This window comes from Diadema antillarum, unplaced genomic scaffold (genome assembly GCF_040938485.1).
Source record: "Diadema antillarum isolate AM-2024a unplaced genomic scaffold, OU_Dant_1.0 seq00000862_RagTag, whole genome shotgun sequence".
NCBI lineage: Eukaryota > Metazoa > Echinodermata > Echinoidea > Diadematoida > Diadematidae > Diadema > Diadema antillarum.
Window position 1 is genome coordinate 654,068 of NW_027271732.1, and position 21,125 is coordinate 675,192.

Below are 21,125 nucleotides of genomic sequence, written 5' to 3' on the forward strand. Positions count from 1 at the left end.
GAGATAATAAGACATAGTTCGTTCTCATCTTTTTGCCTTGTCTTTAGCCTACTTGTAAAGAATTGGCATGTGGAAAAAATACGGAGAGTGTCAGGACACCATTTTGACACCATTTTTTTTTTTCAAGAACAGATATGGGTGTTAGCATTTGTATATGTTCAATTTCCAATTCTTGTCCTCCATACTCAACTTTTTATAAATCAAGGTGTGGACAGCAAGGGAATTAACAGTACTTTGTATATACTCTTAGTTTCAAGACTGGACTACGTGCACATTCATTAATCATCGGATGAATACTTGTCCAATCATTATATAACTAATGAGCTAATTCATTCACCACTCAGTGGCCATGGGTCCAGGATCTATTCATGTCAGCCATTGTATAATGCCATTCTTATGCAGGGTAATTTGTTGATAATATTTGGTCACAAAGAACCTATTCAAAATACTGCTTAAAAAGCAAACCAACTGATGTTATTTTAGATTCGGAGATGATTATTGCAAAGACTGTAATGTACATGTATTAGTATTTTTTGTGTATCCCCCTGTATGTGTACTTGAAGTACTTTGGATTCAGCAGTGTTATATCACTGCTGCACTGCTGCCATGACATCATACTTTCTGTGCGCAAGGCTGGCCATGTTTCTTGATGAATTTTATTACAAACTAGATATTGAAGGACATCATTGAAAAATCTAGCTGCCCATACACTTTCACTGGTAGCACCTTGCTTTTTTCATCTTTGTGCACTGAAAGAGGTTGAGTTTTAGAGAGTCTGTGAGTGTGCACTGTACTGATCACATTTCTTTGAAATATATTTTATCAAGTTTTGTGCAGAGGTTATCATAGTCAAATCTGAGCCCCCATAATTTACAGTGATGCTGTCCCAAATTTTGCTTTTTATAACATCAAAGGCAGCCACTGTGCTTTATTTATTGTGTACTCTGTACAATGCACATTTCTTTCTAAATTTTCTTCCAAACGTTGATTGAAGTGTATCATGGTAAAACTTGGACTCCAAATTGTTTTTGGTGCTGTGGCCTCAGTGCTCTGCCTTTTATATGGTTAAAAGTCACATTTTGGTTGGTGTCTCCTGTGTGGCCTCTGGGTGGTGTTTCTAGAGAAATTTTATTCATATTCAATATTGAAGTGTATTGTTCAAAAAACTTTTGATGGTAATAATGCCCCTTGCCTGTCCCATCTCTGTACACAAAATGGTTGATTTTTAAGGGTCTCATTGTCTGCACTCGTCTGGCCACATTTCTTGATGGATTTTGTGCAAATTTTGCATGAAGGTATATCATTGTCATATCCTAGGCTGTCCTGGTCCCAGTGATTTACCTTTTATTGGGTCAAAGGTACTATCCACAGTTCTTGATGGTTTTGTCTTGTTTTTTTCTTGAAAACATATGGACATGCATCTAGGTAAAATTCAGCCCCCTATTGTTCTAGCAATGCGGCTCCCCCTGTTCAGCCTTTTAAAGAGTCAGAGGTGATATTTTGATGGGTGTCTTGTATATGACACACAGAGGGCATTTGTGGTGTGGTCAGATTGGCAAAAGATTGAGAAGTTAAAATTGTGATCTTTAAGATCTCAAAGTTTTGCCAGTGTGACTCTCAACTTCCCACAAAAATTCCTGCAAAACTTCTCATGAAACTTCCCACTCCAACTAGGGATATTTCCCCCTATGCCACCCCTGCCAAACTTCTGGATCTTTTGCCAGTGTGACTGGAAGACAAAAGATGGTGAGGACTTCGCGATCTTAAACTTTGGATCTTTTTCCAGTGTGACTGCCCCTATTGAGACAGATTTTGTGTAAATTTTGTACTCGGTTGTATGATGGTCAAGTCTAAACTCCTATTGTTTTGGGTGATGCTGTCCCTCAGTGTTCCATCTCTTTTAGGATTAAAGGTCATATTTAGGTTGCTGACTTTTATATGCTGTACTGGCCACACTTTTTAACTGTTTTGTTTTTGTTTTTCCTGTGGTATGCAGATTCATTATGGTATACTTTTAACCCCTATAATGTAACAACCTGTGGATCCACTTCCATTGGGTGGCAACGGATATTTGTAGTAATTCATATAGATGCTGTTAAGTTTGATTTGCAGGATACCACATTTAAAGGTACTGCTTACCATTGGGAGCAGTGATTTTTAAAATGTTTGAGTTATCACGTTTGATGCATATGTGTAGGTCAGTTGTATCACAAAACATCGCACTAAATAAAAATTTTACAATAAAGCCTAAAATATAAGGAGATATCACTATTTTCTCACTAAACCACAACTGTAGATGATTTAGTCTAGAAATAATTTTATCATAACTATTGTTCACATTTTGTATTTTTGATAATACATAACATTGGTTATACTGATTAACTTTTTTACACTGGTTGTTTCTATCCCTCACTCACATTTTAGAACTATTTTGAAGCACTAAAGCTGGGCTTTTGTTTCATCTGCAAAAGGTAAATAATGCCTTAATGCCTTGGTTTAGATTGTCGACATAAATGGTAACAATGACTTCATTTGAGATAACTGCTTTGTTCTTTTCAAAGTATGTTTTGAAAAACTATTCAATAAAAATGTTTCTGATTTTTCAGATTTCTCTGAATCACCCATATTAGATTGTGTACATAACTTTTGGTCTAAGTGGCATTAAAATGTTTTTGTGTTGATTTGCTGTGCTTTTCTTTCTACTCCTTTGAAGAAGAAGAATTACATCTAATGTTCTTCTCAGATGTACAGTAATCAATAAACAGAGGAGCTTGATATGCAGCAGCTGGTTGATTACAAATAGGCTCAAATGAGATTCCTCCTGAAAGAGATGACAGCAGGGAGACAAAAGCCCTGTTAAGATGTTTATAATGGGTCCTTAGAGTTTCTCAGACTAACCAAATCATGTACAAATGTAATCTTGTGTTGCTTGCTTGATTGTTACTTATTCTTCATAAAAAAGGATATGAAAACAAGATCTTTTCATGGAAGTTATACTTGTTTGTGACACATTGCTCATCAATATCATAAGACTTTTAAAGCCAATATACAGGTTGAAGGGGGTGTGATATCTTATGGCGAAATAGTATTGTGCATACTTCACACAAATTCACCCTGAATATGCTACATAAATATTATGGTTGATATGCATTTGTCTGGAGTGACTTACATTTGTATACATACAAGGCTCATCAGAAATAGATGCCAGGCCAGCATTATTTAAGAAATTATATGTTTTGGTGGCCCAACTGGGCCACCAAAGTCTGTGAGTGCATACATTGTTTTTATTTGTTTTTCTAGTCCAGAAAAAAAGGAAGAATAACTTAGCTTAGTATCACTGCATGCATTTCTACTATGTAGATGCCTCAACAAGGGTTGCCTGATCACCCACAGTCTTCACGGCCAAACTCGGTCTATTTTACTGCCCAATTTGGCCAAACTACTTTTTTCTCATGGCCAAATTTCACCACCAAATTTAACTGTCTTGAAATTAAAGTAGGTATATAGCCCAATGTTAAAATCAGTCACATCATTGATATACTGTGAGTATAGTGTCATGGGGAAAAAAGTAACAACAAACCATAATTGTGCCTCAATTAAGTATTTAAAATGTTAGACCTTGTGAACTTTCTTGTCACAGTACGTGCTAGTTGAAGCCCCTATCGTATCAGCCAGTTTTAACACAATTATCATGATTTATAATTGTGTTTGAAATCATTTCATTTTGTAATGTTATTCTTTTTTACTTTCGAGAAACTGTACATTGTATTTCAAGCCTTTATCATCATTCCTGCCAATTTTTACGTATTCATCATGATTTATGATTGCTTTGATGTTTTATCAAATTATCATGCTTTTCTGTATTTTTTCGGGCCACCAAATTTTATCGTCAGGCCAGCAAATATGAAATTTGACAATTTTGATGAAATTTGACTAGAAAAAAAAGAAAAAAAAGTTAATGTAGAACTTCATGTTTTGTCATATCAAATGAAGAAACTGTTTCATTCTGTCAGCCCTGTTTTTGTGTCTGTGTATCCTCAAATCCATAGCCATGGTGCTTGACCAACAAGCAAACATTGCCTACTCAGCTCAAACTCATTTTTTTTTTTCAAACTAATGATGTGCATAGACTAGGCGTTGAGTGAAGCTAAAAATGTGACACGAGTCTGTACTTATTGCATGCCACTAGTTACTATTCCTGAATTGATAACTATAATTGATTATGCTTGGCAGAAGAATTTGCCCAGCATTTTAAACCATCTCCTTTGGGACACTTCACAAATGCCTGAGATGCCCATAGCAACCACAAGCCCGAAGAAAGCGTCCTGTTTGCCCGTGTCAAGAGTAGGTGGCCCTCAATCCCTCTCTTCAAGTGGTTCCCAGCCCCCATCATCCTGTCCTTATGCAAATGAAAATGCTTTCACATGCATAAACTGCCCTGTGGTTCCTTCCTCACATACTGTGAAATGAAAATATTCTGTGCATAATATTTTGTGCTACGTCAAGTTGGATAGAATATCTCTGTTAATAGTTTCTTTTGCTTTGAGGCGTTGATAATTATATCACATTTTAACATGGCATCAAATGGCTGAAAATTTTCACACCGGTTACTATTCAGTGTTGATGGTACCAGTTGAGAATTTTTAATGTTGGTGTATTACTATTTCACTAGATGGATGCCTCACTGTCTACCAAGATGCAGATGAGCTTGTAGAAAGAAACATGTTCTTTCACTTGAGTAATAGTCAGAGCACTAACTTCACATCTTCAGCTCCTTAGCATGATGGCATTAGTAGCTGAACATGGAATACATTGTTGATTACAACATGCACATATAGTACCAGTATTACACATATGTAATGTTTCCATTGAAATGTGTTAAATAAGAAGTGACCTTGCTTGCATGATACAGTGTCAACCAATCCGTTTGTACATTTTGCGCGCGCGCGTGCGCGTGTGTGTATATATGTGTGTGTGTGTGTGTGTGTGTGTGTGTGTGCTTCAAGAGAATGACAGATCTTCTAGATGGTGAATGGTTGGATTTGGGAGAGCAGTGAAATTTTGGTCATGAAAGCTGGGGTGATGCATGCCTTGTGACATGCAAGTGTCGGGTGAATGATAGTGATGAAACATAAACGGGGGAAGTACCACATGAAATATTCTTCTCTTTCCTCTTTCTTTCTCTCTCTTTCTCTCTCTTTCTCTCTCTTTCTCTCTGTCACCTGCCCTACCCCTCATCTTCTCCCTGACAGAAAGTTTCTCTTCTAACTTTATTATCTGTATTCTCTGTCCTTTTCCATTCATTCTGTTGAACCTTGATGTTGTCTCATATAGGGACCAAGAAAACATTTTATATTCTGATTGACTGTTATACAAAAAACATCTGCTTGTTGCCAGGTATGATGAGTGTTTTCAGGAAGAGTAGGATAAAGTTTGAAAGAGTTTGTTTTAACTGTCTTACACACATACCGAATATGTGATAAATAGAAATCAACCCACTATAGTTTGATTCACTTTTTGGGGGGCCTGAAGTCATATCATATTAATGGGATAAAATGTATATAAAAATAAATGTAGTGAAACAGGAAATATTTGGATCTTCCTGGCCTTGACTCTTGGTCACAATTACACTGGATCATTGTTACAGTGGCACAGGGATAATCTGGACCAGGGCCCTGTTTTATGAAGAGTTATAATTGATTATATAGTTGATTTCTTTCATAAGTCTATGGCAGCCTGTGTGTTAAGGAAATTTATAATCGATTTTATCTTTTGATAAAACGGAGCCCAGAGCTTTATGAATAAAATATGCAGCATATTTAGCATTCTTCGACATTTCGTCATTTTATGTAATCAGCATGTAAAGGTGAAAGGTAAAAGCAGTGCTTGGGTATAGACATGTGACAACATGTAAGAGTGCTGCATTGTAAGACATAAGACTTACAGTGCTTAGAGCCAATAACTTTAATCAATATTGACTATTTGATTAGAGTCAGTCATGGGAGTGTAGCTATTCCTGACTCATCTGACAACAAAATTATTGCTAGAATGTGTTAGACAACTCAGTATAGTGTATTAAGTTGCATTCTGATTCTGCAGTTGTGTTGGATACCTACAACATATACATATAGTTGTTTTTTTCTAATTTGCTAATCTCTCATACGTGTATGAGATGTGATCAATTCAGCTGAACTAATTTTACAAGTTTTCCATTTGTGAGATTCCATCACCCATTGGTTTGCTGGTGTGGATGGCTGTTCCACAGCTTACTACTGTGCACACTTCAGTGCCCAACTTAATGATGTGCAGGCAGACTAATGATGGTTACTGACCCGAATGATAAAAAAAGGTATTTCTGACACGCATGTTTACGTCACACTTGTGATGCTATGGCAGCTTGTAGATGTCCCGCTGGTCAGATTTGTCTCTATGCCTGACTCACTATGACTGTGCAAGGTTTGAATAATGGCTGCCTATCTTCTCTTCTCTCTCGAGTGTGTGCATGTGTTTGTATTTGTGTGCGTGTGTATGTCTGAGTGTATTGTATGTGTATGCACAAAAAAAAGGAAGCGCATAAAGAGATTTTAAACTAACAGAAGTGAGTGCAAACCAGGTCATAGTTACAGGTGTTTTCAGTTTTTCTTGAAATACCTTGATCAAATTAGTATACAAACAACATGGTGTTCTTGATATCTTTGATGCATTTTTAATTGGTTCAACTTAAGTTTTGTATGAACATTGATTGGATAACCACTGGAGACCCTCTCTCATTCTTAGACAGTGAGGCCTGAAAAATTAGGACACATGGTGAAGGCAATACATTCTTATGTGGCAGGCTATGATGTACTACCCTGTGTAGTACTTCGTTTCTATTTTTGTTCTCATTTCTCAGAAGTCAGAGTATTGGAAATACATGTAAAACAGACAGGAGTGAGGAGTGCGTTTTCTCGTCTTTTAAGTAGCCAATAGAGGATTTTAAAAATTACATTACTAGTTATTGCAACTACAAAAATATCACAAATTATCATTTCTTCATACACAATAGTGATACTGACACTTTTTCACAATACCTGGAGTTCTTATTGATGTAAAGTCTCTTGCCATTGAGAAAGGACAGCATATGAATAGCAGTTCTGTTAAAAAACAACTAGAGAAGCATTCTGAGAGTGCAGACCTCTGCCAAGCAGCTTATTTCCACCACTGATCTTGTTCTTCCATAGAGATAGTGAATTCCACCTATATATGCATGCTGAGCCCGATTTCCCAATATAAGGCTTTTGTTATGTCTTCAATTTCCAGCTGCGTGGTGCGTCTTGCCCTAGCAGAAACTAGATCACGCACTTCAGTGCGCGTATAAAAACCTAAAAAATGCGCAGCTCAAACTCCCATGTTCATTGACCCTACCTGCCAAAATATCAAAAATCCTTTATAAAATCCACAAAAACTCCCGGATCACTACCAAAATTCAATCATCTGTTGTGTTGTTTTCTAACTTTCCTGTAAGTTTCATCCAAATCCGTTCACAAACTTTTTGAGTTATTTTGCACACAGACAAACCAACAAACCAATGGCGATGAAAACATTACTTCCCTTGGCGGAGGTAATAAAAAGCTCCATGATATGTGATTAGCTGTTGATAGGGTTTCTTCCCATGGATTCACATTCATAGTGGCTAACCTTCACAAACCTCATCCAATATTTAAGATTCCTCTGATTAAGGTTTGATGACAATGAAAAAAAAAAACAAACTTGCAAATATTAGCTCTTATCAGAAACAAGTTTGTTTACTTTGGAAAGAAACTTGAAAGCATTGAATATATGTGTACGTACAAGTGTTGTTGTATTTTTATAAACCTGTGTGGAGAATGGCACTGTACCATTAACCACACAAATAATCAGTGAGGGTGGATGTGCTGTTCCATATGATGAAGGACATTTTAGAAGCAAATTATTTCGAACACATCACTGTTTTGGGGCACTCCTTCTAATTTGATTTAGACATTCCTGATCAGACCAGAAAATGGAGCTTTGATAATATTTGCTGGGTTTGTCAAATCTTTGTGGTAGGGTATGTGATCAGAGTAAATATTATGGTATATGTTCTTGATGAGACCTGCAAGTTGCAGTCTAATCTATAACTTCTAATGATGACAGATTATATGTATGGCCATTTCTGCTTAAACCTGGTTCTAATTGTAAATGCCACTATGATATGCTTTTGTGTTTTATTTTGCCGAATAAATGGCCTAAATTGGCCTCAATCAACAAAATACGAAAAATCAAAACAAAAAACAAAACAAAACCTAACATGCCACTATGACATCCATTTCCTCATTTTTTGCCGATTCAGCTCGGGGTGTTGAAATATTCCATATTGACACCACCTTCTGCTACATGTAAATATAGTTGAGAATATTTCTTCAGAATAAAATAGTTATTGTTTTCTTAATGTTTCCACAGGCCACACATACATGTGTGTATAATAGTACATACATTTTAATCAGCCTATCTGCAGGGCAAAACATTATAGTGAGGGCCGTACACAATTAGTGCTGAACCAACAGCTTATCCGGCATACTTTTTATAAATAACCTAAGAAATCACATAAATTGACATACAGGGTACTGTTTGCAGGTAGTTGCATTGTGTCTATATTTGATGCATGCACTAGTATGTACCCACATTTCCCTTTTCAGTAGATGGTACAGTGTACGATGTACTCTTCTCCCATGAAGAAGATATTGGCTCCCAGGATGTGAAAACCGAATGGTTGGCATATACCACAAGTGCATTGTATACAAACCCGTCAGAGATGGATCTCATAGGAGAGAAGCTCTCGGCATATTACTCTGATCAATCTGTCCTCTTTGTGAATCTTATTGCAGCCACTGTCAGGAGCTTTACCTGAAAGCTCAGCCATTTCTACTATAATGAATTCCATCCAGTGAGAAATATAAACAACATGTCACACCAGTCACCGTCTCATTTCTGGAGAGGATTGTTCGCATAAGCTACTGTAAGGAGAAATCAGCAACCATGTTCCTTTGTCATCCAGCTACATCATGTGACATGAACACTGAGGAGAGAAATGTCAGAATGGGATTTATTGTAAATATTCTCCTTTATTTTCAGTTTCCCAGCCAGTGGGAGTGTAGTAGACATTTTAAGTAGTTATGCTGCACTAGAGTCAATGTGCTAAAAGTTCTTGCTGTTGCCAGCATCTCAGTAGTACTATATTCATATCTTCCTGAGATTTTCCTGGGATGATCATCGTTACCAGGGATATCTCTTATGTCAGGTGTTTGATGGCTCGATGATTTGATGATTTGACGGATGATTTGTGAATAGTCAAGTTGAAATGCTGAAATTACACTTCATATCATAAAGATTGTTCAAGGGATGCACTTTATTAAACTTGACAACACAGTGAATCAGCAGGAAAAGATTTGGGCCATGCGGTCAAAGGTCAACTTTTTCCTCTATTTTGAAAATTACGTAAAGCTTTGTCATGAAAATTGGTGTATGCATACTATATTACCAGTCCCTATAGTGATTATTTGGAAAATGTTGTATGCCGTGGGGTCAAAGGTCAAGGGTAAAGTGTCAAAAGGTGAAGACCAAATGATACAATTCCCCATCTCTCTGTAATTTGCTCAAGCTTTTGGAGATAAAGCACATGTTTGCTCAGCTCGGGCTTCTCAACAGAAAATAGTCGTCATGGTCATGAGGTCAATATCAACAAAATTGTACATTAAGAATGCACAGCAAGTTCATTCATGAAACTTGATGTAATTCCTAAATAATTGCTATCTGTAACAATTTTGCCTTTCAAATGAAACTTGGTTCAAGGAATAAAACCACTTAACACATTTAGGGGTTTTGTGCCACCAAACTTTCAAACATAGTGTACAAAATGTATGTAATTTAAGCATTTTTTTTTTTGGGGGGGGGGGGCAATCATGTGATTTCTACTGTTGTTTCATATAGTCAAAAAAATACTATAGCCCATTTGGGAAATTAATGCAATATGACTGAGGCATACCAGTCACCAGTTCACAAAGTTCTTAAATTCCATTTTGACCCACTTTTTTGGTATTAACCATGTTTTTTGACTACCACTTCTATCCAATTTTGTGCCCTGTGTGCATGCTTTTTCCCATGCCCCCCCCCCCCCCCCTCGGGCCTTTTTGCGGTTCTAATCATCAATGCAAGATGCGCAATCCTTCCCACTTTAGTATTGATCTTCTAGCCCTCTGTCGCCTCCTGTGATAACGCAACACTCTCTCCTGCAAAAACACTCCGTGCCTCGTTTCCAAAGTGTCCAGATGATGCATGTATGATACTGTACACAAACTTCCAATGGGACTGCAGCCTGCTCTTAATACAATGCACACAGTATGCTTTACCACAATTTGCACTCAGTCCATTCTACAATGACTTTCTAGCCCCTTTCTGTCTCTTGCAAGACTTTCTTATAATGTCTTATTAAGAATCTGTAGATAAGAGAGAAAAAAATCTGTAGGTGACCCTGAAAGGATTCATTCTTGTTATCAGTCTAGTCTGTTTAACATCATTTGCAGTTCTCTATGGAAGCATTGATGTCACAGCCTTGAATTACATGAATATATACATATACCAATTATACATCTCTCTTTACACACACACACACACACACACACGCAAATAAAGAGAGAGGAGGTTAGTACTCTATCAGAAATCAGACAAAGGGTGTATTAGTTATCCCCTGCTTGTTCACGAAATACGGGCAAATATCTACGATCTGGTGCCATATTCCATGAGGCCGAAGGCCGAATGGAATATGGCACCAGCCTGTAGATATTTCCCGTATTTCTAAGAACAAGGAGGGGGTAAAGATTTTATCTTTTAGTGTAAGTGCTAACCTTCTTCTCCCTGATTTCCCCTCGTGAATGATGTTGAAATCGCCGGCTGTCAGCCATGACCATGTTGACTTAGGCCTACGTCTCACGAGCTGATTACTACATGCGATGCGCGCATACAAATACGTACACGTACACGCCATAAGATACTGCAGTGCAGTAGCCAGATAGATATAAGTTGCTGTTGTTTATCAAGCGTCTAGTGGTCTCAGGTTATGTGCGCAATACGCTTGAGGACCGCGCGCTGTCCATTTGTTTTGTACAGGATTAGCGCGCACTTTACTATAAGCGTCTTTGGTATACGCGCAGCTGGCTGTGTAATACAGTACACATGACGTCATATCCACGTAATACGGGATATATTAAGGGGTTGATTGACCAATGAGATTACAGAATTCACGATCGCTAAAAGATAATAATATATACTAACCTCATATTTTCTCATGCTATACATATTAAATGCAAGAAGTTTGTTACGATAGTCAGAAGATACTATATGTACATAATTAGTGTAGTGTCACAGACTTGGGAGGCTACTTATTGGTCATTGAGTCATTGGCTGAATGCTACCCTGTATAAAATATGTTTTCATTGAGACTTGACAGTTCCATCTGATTCCTGAGATGTATGGTTTGATGTCTTGAAGTATGACCTGTATGAAGAAACTGAATAGTATATGATGTAATGACTATGGTGTGATAATAAGCCACCCTTTCAGAAAATTGCCATTCCTTGTATTGTTCCACTTCATATTGTCTTTGTGTATAATGAAATCCATGGGCAAATTGAGATTAATGTTTTGCTCCAATGATTTGCAAATGCTCCTTTGCTAATTTAAATATTAAAGGAAGAACATTTGAATTTCTTTCTGCTCTGTAAGCAATGGACTGTCATTTTGAAGTATGTTCAAAACAGATTCAGCTAAACTTTTGTCAGCCTGTGCAGCGAAAGCAATTTGCAAGTTGTCAACCTGAAATGGATGAATGCTTATACGTAGTGAAATAGCTAGAAATCCATAGAAATTTGTGGAGGACCTCCTTTGCACCCCTCCCTTGTTGCTGAATAAAATGCCAAAATGTAAGGCCTGAGAATGCCATCACTGCTTCTCCAATCAGCCTGGGGGCTGGCGAAATGATTGGCTCCAAATTTATACACGTGTTCAATTTATTTTTATTGGTCGTAGAAACACTAGCAGGCAGCAGTGGCAAAGAGTCGGGTGCCAAACACAGGGCATTTAGCATGCAGCCAATGAATGGCAGAGGGAGCATCCTCAAGATGGGAAGCATCCTCAAGATGGGAAGCATCGATGATTGGGATTTTGCATTTGCGCCTGCATCAGTTACTGTAAATCATACAATATGCTGACAGGCAGGAATACTCTGCTGAGGGAGGGGAAAAAAAAAACCCACAAAAACATGCACATCCAATTTACTTCATGGGAGATGTGACCTACAACTGCTTACGCAGATCCAAATGCAGTTCACTGTGATTTACCTTCTGATACAGAATGTCACCCATGGTGCATCAATGCAAATAGGTCATTGTTTATTATCTTCTTTTACCTAGTTTCCTTCTCCTTCAGTTTATGTATCTCCGATTTTATTCACATTGCTTATATCCTACTATGTTGTAATGTACCAAAGTAAGTAGAACCTGTCTGCTGAGATATTTATAGATTGGCAAAGTGGCAGTGAAGCAGATAACCGTGCTGGTATTTTTTTGAATGTTCCAAAGTACACTGCCCATCAACACTGTCCTAGACTTACATGATAGCATTCACATTCTACAGAACGTACCCTTGATAATAACAGATGATAGAAAGCATGTATATAATTCCCCTAAGCTTTCATAATATGATGTTGCAATTCCATAATGACTAAGACATGCATATCTCTTTTAAGTGGCAGAAAAGTAAGTATGCTGGGCTGCATTTCACAGGTTTTCTTGTGTGTCTTATAGTATCATGCAAAACAGTACCCCCCCCCCCCCCTAAAAAAGAAGTAGCTGCATCTTGTGCTCCATATTCTGTCCTGAGGAGGCTATAGTTCATGGGCATACTAAATATATTCAGTAGATAGATATATGAAATTGATTTTAACTGATGTTACCATTTCTTCTTGGTAATCATAGTGTCATTCAATATGGTTCTCTAATATTATATTTTACAATCTAATTGTAGTAGTAGTGTGGATAGCATGAAAGCTTGTGAAATATAGCAGTCAATCTCAATATCCCTAAAAAATCTGGAGAAATATAAAATATGAAATCGATGGTAGCTGGTGTGTAATTGGTCTTTCAGAGTTTTACTCTTATCTGGGTTATTGCTGCATGTCAACAGAATACATATCTATATATATCTATCAACATTGCAAACATCTAAATATCAATATTCTTTTTCTTGTGGGAGGTGATCTATTTTTTGAGAGCTATTTTTCTTTGGAATCTACCATCCACTTTCCAAATGTACTAGCTGGTATTCTTCCGTAAATTAGTATTTCATAACAACAGAGGATCATAACCTATAGAAGAGTGTTGCACAGATGATGACATGCTATGCCTGGGCTAGCATGCAACTGCCACTCACTGGAGAAGACCCGATCTCATTAAGGAGACTGGAGCACAGCAGAAGATGCAATAGCAGTGTGTGTCCCATGGATCCCCATGGTATCCAGTGGTCAGATGGATTATGATTCATCATCCTCAATAAGGGTTGCCATGCCAACATCCCTTCCTGCCATTCATCTTGCCAGGGGAAGCCACGTGTGTGCAATGCACACTATCAGATGTAATCAGGGACATCTGAGTGAGCCAGCTCCATGGGCCCACAGGGATGAGAGTGAAGAAAGAGAAACAGGCAGAGAGATAGCAATGTATTGTACAGACGATGGACTGACATATTGTCAATGTGTGAATTAGTCCAGTTCTGATATTGAAATGAAAATTCCTAGCTTGGGACAGAATATTCATATGAAGTTACCAATACAGTGTTACTGTGGTAAAGTCTGCTGCATAACCTCAAGATATACACATATACATAGAGTACTGGCTCAATTATGATCAATTATTCATGAGACACAAAATGAATCTTGTTGTTTGCAAATTCATACATTGATACAAGCTGACTGTTCACAAGATTCTATGACCCTTTTTTGAATGTTTGTATAATACCTAGCATGGTGTGCTATGTTGTAATACACACATGCACAAGTACTCACACACACACGCACAAACACAGCGATAATAAGAAACATGTGCAGAATGATATACTTTTCTTATATTCTGACATTGTTTTCTGCAATTCATGGATCTCTATAGAGTCACAAGAATAAGGGGTTTGTGCTTTCCAGTTTATTGAAGATTTAAGATATATGCACACATGCCTGTCATTTCATGTTTAAAATTGTCTTTGTGAGAGAGCAAGATGATACTCATAGCAAAAGGTTATGCATTGGGCAGGAAGAAAATTCAAGCTTTCATGCATAATTTCATAGATTTTTTGCTTACTCGTCCAAACGTCTCATAATATTTCTTATACTCTGCTGCTAATGTGACTATCCCCCTCCTGTAAGTAATATTTTGTGTCACAAAAATGAAGTAATATAGTAATTGCGATTGTGTAGGGCACAATCGCAATTGAGAGCAATGGAGAACTATATAAGTAGATTGTGTAGGGCACAATCGCAATTGAGAGCAATGGAGAACTATATAAGTAGAGAAAATGACAGATTATTTACATAGCATTGTAGAGCCTAAACTCCTGGCTGTTGATATATGATGTAACAAAGATAAATAGCAAAACATATTTCTTCGGGATGATATTTACCTCAAATCAGCAAAGTTCTGTTTGCAAGTCCATCAAACATTTTACAAAAAAAAAGGCTATGACAAATGTGTATGCTGGCGATTGGTGAGAGAAAGTAAGACGCAGTGAGTTCACCATAAAAATCACACCTTTTTCACATTCCAATGTTGACACTTCTCTGATTCTGAAAGATGCAGCCTAGTTTTCCAGTGTAACCAATAGGCAGTGATGGCAGTTTCACTTAGATTGAACATTAGAAAGTTATGGGCTATTTGAAGTGCCACAAGTTTGCACAAAAACAAATTTAGTTATATCGGTGTGAAACACGCATGCATATAATGCAAGAATAGTGATATGATGTCCCTGTCCCTGTTTTCGGGTTGTCCGTCCTCTCATCCATCCTTTCTTCTGTCAGTCCGTAATCAATTTTGTGGACAGCGTAACTAGAAAACCTTTTGAGGTATCCTAATGAAACTTGCCATGCATATGTATGAGTGGGTGAAGTTGTGCCTATCAACTTTTGGGTGCAGATGCTCAAGGTCAGAGGTCAAAGGTCAAGGTCAAATGCTCAAAACTTAACAATGTACTAACCAATAAAGGTTCTCTAGAGAGTGTTTTGGGTCATGAGGTGAGGGGTCAAAGGTCAAGCGAATGTGTTAAAATTTTACTTTTTTTCTCCATATCCCGGAAATGGTTAAAGGGTATCTTCATGGAACTTGGTACATATGTATGCATTTACTGGCAGTGATTATCTAGGGAATTTTGGGATCATGGGGTCAAACAAAGGTCAAGGTTAACGTATTAAAATTTCGCTTTTCCCCTCATATTTGTGTAATGCATGCAAGATTTTTCTTGAAACTTACTGTATATATGTATTCCCCAATAGAGATTCTCTGCAAAGTTTTTTTTTTTTTTTGCCAAAAAGGTCAAAGGTCAAGTGAGAGTGCTAAATTTCACTTCTTCCTCCATAATATACTTGGAAGTGGCTCAAGGTATCATCATGAAACGTAGTACATATTTATGCATGTTCTGCCAGACAGTGATTCTGTTGGGAATTTTAGGGTCATAGGGTCAAAGGTCAAGGGTCAAAGGCCAGGGTAAAATGCAAACATTTTGCTATTTAATACTGAAATTACACTTTTTCTCCATACCTTGAAAATCATTCAATGCATAAACTTGTAAAAGGGTCAAAAGTCGAGTAAAAATCCTAAAATCCCCAAATACATGTTCTCTTAGAAAATATAGCTATTCATCCAATTAAACCTGGAAAGTGAACATTCAACACATTTGTGACAAACATGTTATTTTAAATATTTGCCATTTATGTGAAATTTTCATCACACATTTTCAAGACGTACTGTAGAACTATTAGGAGAATCATGCATTGTGGCCGAGGTATACCAGTCGCCATTTAAGCAACATTTCTAGTTTTTAAGAGAAATCAGTGAGAATATCCTGTATCCTTAACATTATCTTAAAGCTGTTATTGGATAGCCAACAAGAGCTGAGGTTTTAGAGATATCAAACAAAACCATGATTTTTAGATCAGTTTGTGCACAAATCTTAGGGACTATCATATGATGGTGTCAACATGTCAACATCAGATAACATTTTTTGCTTGTTTTTTTTTAAACTTTCAATTCAAATGGAAATTCTGGCATTTTACTCTCTGTTATGAAGTGTTAAGGCTAACTTTAATATGGTGTGAAATTGTTCTTGTGTCAGTGTGTATTGTAGTATTGATGCGTGTGATACCAGCTAGAGTATCATTAGCTACTGTGATAAGAAGATGATATAGTGGCAGAATGATAGGAAGCAATTCGGGTAATATTTAGGACTTATTTAAGTCATAAGACTTTATTATATCAAAAGATGTTTGAATGGGAGAAACAAAGGGGTCTTTCCATACTGGGGAACATGCACATGCATGTTTTAAGAATGCAAGCACTCAGTCCATTTCTGTTATCAAAGGGAATTACAGTAGAGAAATAAAAGAGATATTAGTACATGAGGCTGATAAAAATATGTGGTGTATCGGTGTGTATTGATTGTTGATTTGTGTAGTGAAAGCATGTTATGCATATAGAGGGATTTCTGTAGGAAAACAAAAAAACAGGGTTGAACTGTGCTTTGATCATGATCTACAAGTGTGGGATGATTTTTTTTTTCTTGTGCAATTATAACTGCAATTACTTGCCCTAGAAAGCACTGTTGTTTACTATAACAGTATAATCATTAGAAATCATGATATGACTTTTAATGTATTGATAATTGATGAAATTATGTCTGATAGCAGAGATCTCCCTCTCCAGGGGAAATGATTTCAGTTTTTATTTGAATGAGCAGAATATGTAAGCTAACTCAAATTGTTCATGATGAAGATTGCAGAGCAACTACTCAGTTCGAGGTCAAATAGGCAGTACACATGAGAGTGACAAAGAAAGCTGTAATGTTGTACAGGGAGTATAAAAAAATTGTCTGCAGTAAGTTCTGCGAAGGTGGGAAGAAGTATGAGTTACAAGAACATTCTTCTCCTTTTTCTGTTTCAAGAAATGATTTCTGTTTTGGAGTTTGGAGATCATAGAGCAAGATGACAGAGATTCACTAGCAATAGTTATTTATCACATGTCTGTTCACTTCAGATGGGGCAGTCTGTTAAAGTTGTAGTGCAATATTTCAAATATGTATGTCTGTATTATTTGTCATTCATGTGTGTTCATGTGTGTAATATGTATTGAATTATTGGTTACACAATATTCGAATGGTATGAAAACTGTGCAAAGCTTGCAGATTTATTGCACATCTTAAGAGAAATTACTGTGATTTGCATATCAATTTGGTCATTGAGATGACCCATAGAGACTTGCAAACAAAGGATCCCATGCTGGTAGGATTCACAGCAGATACCTGTGTTGATCCCCTGCACTGACCACTGTGATTCAGTGGGAGTTGGAAGGGATGTTGTGAAGGTGGTTTGCGAGAGTAGACTAGGGATGGTGTGGTTGCCTGATTCAATGATTGGGTTCTTGGAGGCGTGTTAAGAGGGTGAGGATACTTGATTGAACAGGATTAGGAGGTGGCGCCTTGCTACACTGATGGGAGTGTGCGATACAGCTGTGCCCATGAATAATAAATAGGGGCCAGGAACAGTAATGGAATTATACAATGTAGAGTTGCCTGCCCAACCACTAAACTTAGCAAAGTAGGCAGAGCACTTAGCTGACACCTCTGATTTATTCTCAGTAGTAGTCAAGCCTTTCATCAGAATGGGATGGGCAAAATTTTCTAATGAGCGCAGACTCCCAAAACCTTACGATTCTCTCAGACTGTACAAAGATGTTGTTTTCGTAGTTTTATTTCTGAGGAACTTTTTTTTTCTTTGTGTTTGTTTCTATGTGTTTACTTTTCCCTTCCACTTTGTTTTCAAAATACTTTTGAAAGTTTCAAGTATTTTGCACCTTCATATTGAAAACAATTATTTCTGTGTATTTGCTTCCAGGTACAAATCTTTCTGGTGTCTTTGTGCTATTCCAAATATTGATGAAATCAAAATTACATTGATATTGAATTCTATTCCAAATAAGGGGGAGGTTTCAATATTTGCTAGAAGAAAACAATGTGTTTAAGGGCTGATACAGGTCAGTTCAAGGGGAGGGGAGCTATAAGCATTCTTCTGTGCCACCAGTTCCTTCATTTGTATGGTAGGTGATGACGTAATATTTTGATCTGTTAGGCCTGATATTGATCTCATAACTCTGATTTGCTAGGCTTCAGATAACATTTCTTGAGACTGCATGCCTTACTATGTAGCACATCAGTAACATTATTACAGTAATGTTTGTTTAAAATGTTATTGTGCTTTTCTTCTCTTGCCCACTTTTCACCCTATTCTACAGATGACTCGTGCGCTGCAGGTCAAGCCCGCAGACAGTGAAAGTAGGGGAGGTGAGATACAGTGAACGAAAATATATGTGCATGTGTGTGTATGTGCACATCATTATTATACATGTATATATATATATATATATATATACATATATCTGTAGATGAATAGATATGTTGTACATACGAAGATTTCTTCAAACAGGCAATCCTGGGTTTTTTTATCTCTCCTCAACCAAAGTTAAAGCCATTATATACAGTTGCTGATTATGAGGTCATATGCATGTATTTTGTTTGATGAACTTGCTTTGTATCATTTCCCCTAGTTGATAAATACAGTAGTGAATGGGCATTGAGGCCATGTAATGAAAAATGGAACAATTTTTCACCAATTATGTTATAGTGCAATACAAGGGCACTTTGATGAAGTTAACAAGCTGTACCTCAAAGTGACTGAGTGCCAGCACAGTGTATTTTATTCTGAGTTACCACTATAAGTTACCAATTTAGTTGGCCAAAAAATAAATAAATAAAACAATACACACACATGCATGCATACATACACACACACACACACACACACACACACACACACACACACATACACATACACACACACACCATTTGTGAGGTGTGGTAAGTCCAGTAGAAAAAAAGTAAAACACAATGATGACAGAAGGAGCTTACTAAAGTTTTTGGCAACGATATAGATAACACAGTAAAATGCTACCAAAGAAGACAATTTGGTTGCTGCTGGCCTTGTTAGACAGGTAGCTGTTATACACAGGTCTTTAACACATGATATATATCAGGAGGAATGTGTGGTGGCTGCATAAAACAGGTGACCTGTATAGACAGGTGGTTGCGAGAGCAGGTTTTGACTGTATCATGGGTGATAATGATGATTTTACATCTGTGGTGGCTACCGTCACCGCCGTCACAACTACTTTAGGATTCTAATAATAATGATGATGACAGTGATAGTCATAACATCAAATAATAAAGATCATAAATAATTGTAATATTCTGACATTTGTTATTCTTGTTGAGCTACAGAGTTACTTCAGACAAGTGTTCTGAGTAATGACAAATTGAAGAACACTTCATCATTCATTTCATTCACTTTCATTTCCTTTGTTTCGGGAATGCAGCAATCCTGCCAGTGAAGGAGTTTTAAAATGCATTCTGATTAACAAATGTTTCTCAGAGGTGATCTAACTAATTTGCACAACCGCCTTCTGCTTTGAAGCTTTTGTGGATCTTATGTTATAACAAGAATTTGAGTCAAATTGCATTTATTATTTGTTCTTAAGTAGGATGACGACAGATAAGCTTCTTCTTGTCAAGAAAAACAAATGTTCTTATACTGGTCATTGAGTTGAGACTGATTTCAGCAGGCAATTCATAATTATAGCAAGAAGTGCTAGTGGCATGTTATGAATGAAAGTAAGCTTTACATTTGATAGGACAGGTAAAACAAACAAACAGCAACAACAACAACAACAACAACAACAACAACAACAACAACAACAACAACGTTTAAAGCTATTCAGAGCCTGAGTTGTGAGTTATGAAATCATTACTTTTCACATCTGCCCTTAGGGAGGAGGGGGAATTATTGACCTGAAAGAATTTATGATGATCTTTGCACCTGTGGCATCATGATGTTCTTTTCCCTTTGCTAAAACCGAAATAGTAAATAAGTAGGTGACTGATTGTGTGAGCCTTATCTTCTCCTCAGTTTGCCTCTCTATCCACCACACACATACAAACATTCAAATGAATATCCCCAATCTTAAAAGCTTCTGCTCTTGTTTAAAGAATCCCAAGGTTGTAGCTCTTTTACAGGAATTAAGACAAATTGTGTGGTATATTGGAGTGGATGCAGGGAAGCCAGGAAGCTAGAGGGAGAGTGATATAGTTCAGTCCTCTTCTTCAGTGTTCATTGATTGTTAGCAAGGTAAATATGGGCTGACACTTTGGCTTGGCCTCTGGTACTTTCTCCTTCCTCCTCCTTCCAAGCATGGCTGTAGCCAGTCACGGTTTGTTTCTCACTGGGCAAGCCATCAATCACATCCAATTAACTCTGTCTTAAAGTCCCCACCTCTCATGAAATAATGCACTGATACAGCCTCTTGGGGTTATAGCTCTATGAATCCTGGTGACTCTGCAGATGCATACTCCATTCACAGTGGTTTTGAAGGGGCTTGTGCCACTGTCTCACTTCTTTAAGGGATTGCACAGAATCACAAGCACTGGCCTGCCTTTAACATAATTGTAGTTTTAGGTAGGAAGGAGTATATAGGTTGACATCAATCGCATACTGGACTTGAGATTATAATTCAATTTCAAAGCTTTGTCTGCAAGATGTAAACAGGTATGCAAACTGTATGTTTCATTCCAAAATGTCCACTGTCTATCAGTCATATATCACCAGTACCTTTTCAGCCACCATATTCCTTTGTTCATCTGTTTATAACCATATTGTAATTTACCAGATTAGTTTGTTTTTAGTGGTGACTTATTGTCACTAAACCAACAGA

The 21,125-nt window shown here is 37.2% G+C and overlaps 1 protein-coding gene across 1 annotated transcript in view; it reads left to right on the forward strand.

Annotated features, from left to right (window-relative positions):
• The window catches only part of LOC139740589 (CUGBP Elav-like family member 4), a 121,271-nt gene that overhangs the window by 52,547 nt on the left and 47,599 nt on the right, over positions 1-21,125 (forward strand). The window contains exon 3 of the mRNA XM_071651176.1: positions 18,597-18,645. Within this exon, the coding sequence (XP_071507277.1) occupies positions 18,597-18,645 (49 nt within the window). The remainder of the gene's footprint in view (positions 1-18,596; positions 18,646-21,125) is intronic.